General features: G+C 34.6%; 1 protein-coding gene across 2 annotated transcripts in view; it reads left to right on the top strand.

Moving 5' to 3' along the window:
- Positions 1 to 8,627, top strand: part of LOC108754987 (serine/threonine-protein kinase 32A) — a 27,730-nt gene that overhangs the window by 15,091 nt on the left and 4,012 nt on the right. For both annotated transcript variants that reach the window (XM_018497684.1, XM_018497683.1), the window contains exons 5-6: positions 881 to 1,078; positions 8,212 to 8,301. In XM_018497684.1, coding sequence (XP_018353186.1) covers positions 881 to 1,078; positions 8,212 to 8,301 — 288 coding nt within the window. The remainder of the gene's footprint in view (positions 1 to 880; positions 1,079 to 8,211; positions 8,302 to 8,627) is intronic.

Genomic DNA, 8,627 nt, shown 5'->3' with positions numbered 1-8,627 from the left:
ATTTATTTTGATTTAACTTAGTATTTTGCATAAAATTATATATATATGTAGACATTAATATATCATCACCGTGTGACAATTAGCAGATTACAATCTCTGTTACTGAGATTACAATTTCACATACCTTGTGTCTGTCAGAATAATCAAGTTAAAAGTTTCCTCGTATTGAGCCATCATGCTTTCTGTTTTCATTTGTTTTATTCGGAAGATATCGCTTTGTGACACATTTAACAATACCTGGAATATATAAAACGAACCAACGAGCGAGTGGATACAAATTGAATGCATGGTTTAATTTTTAACAGCTCTATATATTTTAATCTCTTAATTGCTTTAAGTGTAATTTAAGTATTGTTTTTAATTGTACTTTGATCTTTGTGATTTGTACTTTAATCAAAGCCCCGTGAATACTTGCAATATAACGCTATTGAATAAAGAAACAGCAAATTATGTAAACAAGATGATAAAGTTACAACGATTTTACGTGAACGATGTAAATTACTCGGTTCGATGAAAATGTATTCGACAACTGTATCGATTAACAATATTATACGCAAACCAGGATAATTACAGCAACCCCGATAATTTTGTTCGAACGTTTTTTAATAAACGTCGCGTCATAAAATTCACATGTGCGTTTGTTGAAGATCCGCTTATATTGCGCATTGTTTGAAATCGGTTTTATGGCTCCGTACGTGAAATATCGGCACAATAACGCATCTCCCGAACTCCGTGCTTGACTGTACTGGGCCAATATTGATCGGTCAACCGTTCGACGAACCACGCGTCGCTCACGTCTCGCGTGTGAATGTGATAAAAAAAGAACAATTTTAGGGTGTGTAGGAGGAGAGGATCAAAAACCTGTTACGCCCTGTTGCAGACGAGGAGGACCTCTTCATGGTGTCGGATCTACTTTTGGGCGGCGACCTGAGATATCATATCCAGCAAGAGATTGTGTTCGGTGAGGAGAGCGTCGTGCTGTTCGTAGCAGAAATCGCACTGGCGCTCGATTACTTGCAGACTCATAGGATCATCCATCGAGATATTAAACCGGACAATATACTGCTGGACGAAGAGGGTGAGTCGATGATCTCTCTTTCGTTCGTTGATCTCTCAAATCCTTATCTTCATTCGCACCAGCTGCAGTCGATCGCGGTTGCAAGAGAATAATACAGATAAAGATAATTAATCTCGTCGAACTTCGAGAGAACTTAAGGGATTACACTTTGGACCCTGAAAAAAAAGGCTATTTTTGGGAATTTTTTGTGCAAAAAGGAATAGTAAATTAAAAGTTCATAAAGACACATTCATTATGTTCATTATACATGTATTAAAGTATATAAAAATTGTTTTTAAAGAAAATGACGGTACTGTAGCTGATTGAAATAAGTTGATTTTCAGTGAGCGCACAATCGGCGTACTAAATTACTATGAAACGATTTGATCTAGAATAAAAAATCAAGACTTTTTATTTTTTACATGAGATTTATTAAAGAAGTAAATAGGTTTTCAGAAATATACTTTTTTATAAAAATTATGAACGTTTGAAAAAAAAACAATTATCACCAAAAAATTTTGCACAAAAATATTAATAATAATAATAATTCATAACTAATCGTAAAATTGTTATTTCTGATAGTCAAATAAATCGAATAAAAATTGTAAAAGTTATAACGTATGCCGATTTGAAAAATGTCGTTTTGAAAAAGTAAGGAGACACGCTTCAATGGATCAGCTGTAACTTTGTAAATACTTTGAATTTTTCATTTCAAATGGGGTTATATTTTTACACGTATAAACTACTAAACTTTAAACGAAAAAAAATTTTCAATTCTTTTCAAAGTTTTAAAACGGTGTCTTCTTAATTCCGCAAGTGTCGTGGGATTTTCTGAAAGTTTTTAGCTAGGAATGTCGGAAAAACACCCTGAAAATCTGATAGTGCAACGTCGTTTTACATATAGTGATAAAGCTCAATGCGCTAAATATCTCTTACTTCGTAACTTTATGTAGATTTAATTTAGAGGTTTAATTCGTAAATTATTTAATTGTTTTACCTCCGAGAGTTCCGCGTGCATATGCATTTGCATTTATAACATGAAAGGTATTATAGGAGAGAGCTTGTAATTGTTAAAATTAATTATTAACAAAATTAACTGCGATTTAATAATGATATCGTGTAAAATCGATGCGTTACATGCATTCATTAAATAAAGCCGTACAGCTTTAGTATGAATTTTAGAGGAAGGATTATCGCGAAAGGATTTAAAAGGACACGACGTAATCTGTACGACGAGCAAATCACTCGACATCCCCCGTCACCATTTCAAGTCGTGGCTTTAACAATGGTCACATAATCCCGAGTTTCATTTAACACAATGCAAAAGTTGCATTCAATGTAAATGTGCGATGAGCTCGAGTAACCGCTGCAGTGAATGTGGACGTAAATAAACTTTAAATCTGATCAGTTAGTTTTTGCACGTGCGCGTTTACAAATCGAACGAAAGAGCAAATCTTTTTGACATATTTATAGAAAAGGAAACGGGAGATTTCCCGGGAGAAAGGATACATTTATTTCTCCGTATTTACCATATTTTTGTACTTAAATCACCGAAACTAGCATTGGCGATTTTAAAAATTTGTCAAAAGGAGGTCACAAGTGAATATATTTTTTTTTAAATATGAAAAGAGAGAGAATATTAAATTATTATTTAAATGATTACATTGAAAAAAATATTATTTAAATGTAAAATTCATAAAACCTTTTATTTAAAATTATATTAACAAAAAGAATTATATAATAGAATCTATGTTTTCTGTATCTAGGAGGTCTCTAAATTAAAAAAAATATTTTTGGAATGTAAAAATTGTGATAAAGCGTTTTAAAAATATTAAAAAAATATTAAAAAATATATATTATTTTGGTTACAAATATTTTTAAAAAAGGGAGATCCCATATGACTCCTCTGTGGATTCGTCAGTAAGTTTGGTGCGTTGCAAATCTCAAAATAGCTGTCATTAAGCTAGAATTAAGCTCTTGTCCAACGCTGACTCTCGTTTGCATATCAAGCGGCGATCTGGCGGTCACCAATGTCGGTGACACCACAGACAAACGTTTCTAATCGCGTCCATGATTCAGTTACTCCAAAACGCCAAGCAAGAACCGGATTATCCTTCGGGCGAGTGAATCTCGCACAGCGAATGAGATTATTCGCGAATACGAGCCGCTGCAATCGGCGGGTTTTAGCGGGATTAACCGTCATCTACGTTCCCGCGCCATTCATCCGCCCATCACGTTCGCCCTTAATCTTCGTGAGATTAATATATATCCTGAATGTGGATTTAGTAGATTGTGACCGATATAAGATGCTACGACGACGCGTGTGGCGTGAAAATTACTTGCGAGAAATAGCACTGCCGTACATTGTGCTAAATGTAACGATTTAACAAACGTCGTTTGCTTCGTAAGCAGAATTAATATGTTGCAGTTCTTTCGAGGAAGGATTTTCTATTATGTAGTCTTCTGAAATTACAATTTTAAAGTATTATCTCTCGACTAGAACCTAGGAAATTAATCGACACGTTGCAGAAATTTTATTTCCGACCATGGATGTATCCAGGGGAAATTTTGAGAGTCTATCCCGAAATTGTGTATATTAATTTATTTTTTATTATAAAAATACAGCTTACATTTGACTCTGAATATCTTTTTATTGCTACAAATATTTTTTTTCTTTCCGTTACGATGATGTAAGTAGTTTTTAGAACTTCCATTAGTTAGAACTTTGACAGAGTGCCCAATATATCAAAAAAGTTTTCGCAAAGTTTTTGAGCCAGAAAATAGAATGTGTGCCATTGATTGGTACATTCACAACTACACATATCGTTTTTAATAACTGTATGTATTTTGCCAGTATTTTTTTCAGGAAAATATAAAAATTACAATCATTTTCAAAATGAGGAATGAGAAAGAGACCTAAGCTCTAAAATGCCCAAAAAAGCAATTAATGTACAAAATTGCTGTTTATGTGATAACAGAATTGATAAATTCCCCCCTCCTCTTTTCTAAATCCTGAATACGTCCATGTTTCCAATAATATCATTTTAGGAAGTTACTTTTAAGGGAATAAGATTTAAGAGGATCCTTCAGGATCTCAATGCAGCTCACAGAATCTTATAATGAAATAAACAGGGAAAGGCCTCATTATGTACTTTTAACCAGATATTGATACTCTCTCGCGTATCTCCAGTATTTCGCTCGTCCTCGGAGATTCTTGAGAACGACGAAGCGCGATGAAGTGTCTTCCCTTGTTTTATCAATGCGGAACGCCTCTCATCCTCGCACGAGTCAGGATTCAGAAATTATCGATGACATTTTTTCCGCCTTGCTTCTCCCCGATATCGATTTATTGTCAAAATATTGAAGACTCCGCCAGAAAAGACTCTGCCGTAAAAGGGAAAAGCCGAGTAAATCTTGAGAGAGACGCTAAATAATACAGACACTTCTCGGGCTCTTGATATCTTGACTTCTTGAATTTATATGCATTTGTTAGTCGAGCGAAACGAACAAATACAAACAAATCAAGAGCAAGAGCAAAATCAATCCGCAAGGCGGATTAGATTGCCGCGCGATCGAAGGCCTCATCGCTTTTGGGCACCCACAAAAATTCTATTAGCATAAGCGTAATTAGAAAATGATATATTTGGTTACGTCCGGGCAGTTGCCTTATTGATTTTCTGTTAGACGAAAATTAAGCTTGTAGCGGTAATGATGGCAAACAATACATTATATCATCTTTGACGTTGGCAAAATTACGAGAGCGAAGAGAGAGACGAGACAAAAAGAATTGTACCGAAGGTTGAATCCTTTTTAATAGAAAAGGTCGACGAGGGTGCGACGGAGAGTGCGATGGCTTGTTTCGTCGGAAAGTGCCTCAGGGACGTGAAAAGCAGATTCGTACATTTACGATCCCGTAGGGATCAGGAAACAGGGTGGAGGTTGAAAAGAAGGAGGTTATCCTAATTTCCTCGTGCACCTGGCCGACGGCTGTTTGAATCCCGAGATTGCCTCTGCATCATTTAAAATTACGCACCGGTGTCCCTACTGTTATCGCCCGGCTTTCGTATCCTATCTAGCGTAGCGTGGGACCCATTCAGCCGAGGAAAATATCGCCTGAGGGACACCAAGCGATACAAAATACAGCTGTTCCGTGTGTGGATTCAGGCCAGACGACATAACGAACGACAGAGCGGGTCTCAATCGATTTGACTTATGTGAGAAGAGAAATCGATTTCGGAAATCAATCGAAAGTGAAAAATGCTTCCTAGAAATTGGAATTGCGACAAAATATCCTCGAAATTTCCTTGTGCAGAGATTTTATTGAAGATGTATTACACGTATTTTTGAACGAAATATGAAAACATTATAGATTTTTCTATATTTAGGAAAGTATTTATAAAAGTAATATAAAAAGTTGGCGACGATTTAGAATACGAATAAAAAATTATTTCAATAAGAAACAAACATAATTTTAAAAAATAATTAAGATAAAATGAGAAAATTTTAATTTAACTGTAAAATTATGTCATTGAACATAAATATTAACCTTATTGAACTATTTTATTTTTATATGAAAACTATAAGTTTCCAATTCCTGTTATTTTTTGCAGAAACTATACACCTGATAGCATTCTTAAATAATTGTCTGAAAAAAAAAACCATTAAGTAAACCAATGAGTAAATCTCTTTCGTTTATGATAGTCTTTCGAAGTCTTCCCTTAAAGGTCACTTTACTTGCTCGCTCGCTCGTAATTTCATTATCGCAATATCATTAAAAATAATTATAAATCTAGAATATCTGCGTAGTTGAGGAAGCTAAGGGAGCGAGGTAATTTAGCATAATATGGCAGAATGAGGTGCGGTTAAGAACTTTGGAGGGCCAACCCGTAGTCTGATCTACAGCCTAACATCTTGCGCATGAAACTTCGTTCTTCCAGGAGAAAATCACGTAGAAACTACTTTCATTAAAGTCTAAAGCGTAACTACAATGGCGAACGGCGCAAAATTGTGAAAATATGATAGACCACTTCTTACTTCCTTCAGCACCTTCTGCGGTGCGGTCGTCGCAATTTATTCCGTTAATTTTACTTAGACACGACTTCGCGCACGCGAGATCATGGGGCGTCAGTAGATGCCAGTAGGAAGAGGCAATTTAGCAGATTGAAGCCATCAAACATTTCATGAGCTAGTCAAAGTTAAGGGAGCACTTCAAAGAGGGAGCGTCCCTAATCTATCTTGAAGATATGCGAGTCAGTGAGTTTTGCAACGAAGGGTGTCTCTCACATTATTCATGAACGAGTTATTTAAATAATATGTCTTGTTTTTCATTTCCGTAGACGGCTGTCGATACCAAAACTGAGTGGACGCAATAGGTATTGATTATTTCCATCGGAAATTGTTATCGAAAGCTTATACTTTTAAAAGTGGCTGTGAAAATAAACATTTGATTTTAGAACATACGCTCTAGCAAATTGTATGGCTAATAACTTCCACTTTTACAAATTTTCAACAATTTTATCAGCGTTGTACGCTTTTATTATTTTTTAATTATATATTGATTGGGTAATTGATTGCAAAAAGTTATGCGGCCAACAAATATCGGTTTCTTATTTTCTATCGATGAGCAATGAATGATAAACGATCACCTCGATGAAAAGATTCTGCTTTCCGTAGAAGAGGTCGTCAATTTTTATATCCCTTCGTATACAAGGTGAGAAGCTATTCTTCCCTATGTATACGCAAACTACCCACGTGCCTGGCACTAAAACACGGAACTCAATTACAATGGGGAGATTGTGTGTTATTGCGATGATGTGTGCGTCGGAGTTCATTCTCTCTCTCCAGTTTACATCGTTGCTCGAGCCACATTGCGGTCGACACGATGTTTAGAAAATGGCAACGGATAAATATTGCGGGTATAGCGTGGTGCACGCGAGAGAGCTTCGACATATCGCGTTGGAAAACCAATATCACGCGCACGTGCGTGTGTGTGTGTGTGTGTGTGTGTGTACGTATGTGTGTTGGGTGTGTGTATCCATCTCTTAATAGTCCTCTGATGACCCATAGATATAGCTATGCGATATATAGATAGGGTCCGTTAAGCGTTCATCCTACAAGAAACATCTAAAGATCGCGAACTCACACGTGTATTATTCACACGTGTTAATTGCTATATTATTATACCCGCGCATCTTTTTATAACACTTTAAGCGAGAGCTGGGAAATATAGAAAAATATACTTTACCATTTCTGTAATCTAAAACGTTAAGGTCTGTATTCGTAGTCAGTTTTTATGTTTAAGACTTTCTAAACAAGATGCCATAAGTTACAGAGTCGTATTAGCATCTTAATTCCTAAATCAGATTAGTTGAAGACGCTTGAAGATTGAGATTGACGATTGAAGATTAAAATGTGATCAATATAAGGACAAAGAAATTTTATTTTGATTTAGTCAAATATTAATTTTTTAATCTAATCTTCAATGCATAGTTCGATCTGGTCTTAAGACATTACTTAAGACGGTCTTAAAATAAGAACAGTATGTGAATATTAGTGTCTAGGTTTTGGGTTGCAATAAATGCAAGATTGGTCAGATAAATTTTATTAATACCATTGATCAACAAGGTTTTGATAACATTAGTAAAACCTGCATTTTGTCCTCTGTTGACTTTGTTTTTCATGTCTGATATTTAAAAAGGTATAGCATGGCATTTTTGTGTAATCAAAGAGACTTTGTTTTTTAAAAATGTAAATATGGCGAATTCTCTTCTACTTTTTATATAAATACATCAAATGGATTTTGTTATGTGTGTCGCTGTTATAAAATCACAAAGTATTATATATCGCTTATAAAAAGTTTGAAGTAAGTTTATAATTTACATTTTACAAGTTAAAAATCAGAATAAAAGTTGGATTCTTTATGTGTGCTGTATATATTATTATATATCTGTTTTCACATTGTTGAAAGGAAAGAAGGGAAAATTTTTAATTTATCTCACAGAGTAAAAATGCTACTTTCTAACATTAATCGATAGTCATTACGTGTAATTGCTGTTTTTTTTCCTTAACAGGGATGTTTCAAAGCGCTTAAATATCTCATTTAATTAATTATAAACTTATGATGGCGGACTGCAAAAGATAATTTGCTTGTCTAGGCCACGCCCATGTGACAGACTTCAACATTGCTACTGTACTCGAAAACGGACAGTTGGCAACTTCGATGTCTGGGACAAAACCGTACATAGGTATGTGTTAACGAATAGTCTCACATCCATAATTTTACCTTATTCCACATAGTTACATTTTTAATCACGTCATTTTAATTTGTCATTTTCATTATTTAATTTCGATATTTTAATCTTTATTTTCACAATACATTCAATTAATTTCAAAATATATTATCAATATCGTTTTCTATATATCATATTATTATTTAAATTGTTATGCACGCACATTTCTCTCTGTACATATTTTATACAAATGCCTGTCAGGTTTATAATTTATAATTGCGGCCAATTTTATTATTCTTATAAACTGTTTCTGCTGATTCTTTATTAAACTCATTACTTAC

The sequence above is a fragment of the Trachymyrmex septentrionalis genome, unplaced genomic scaffold, assembly GCF_001594115.1.
Source record: "Trachymyrmex septentrionalis isolate Tsep2-gDNA-1 unplaced genomic scaffold, Tsep1.0 scaffold83, whole genome shotgun sequence".
NCBI classification, from domain to species: Eukaryota; Metazoa; Arthropoda; class Insecta; order Hymenoptera; family Formicidae; genus Trachymyrmex; species Trachymyrmex septentrionalis.
Note: the sequence above shows the minus strand (reverse complement) of the source record. Positions and strands in the feature narration are given on the sequence as shown.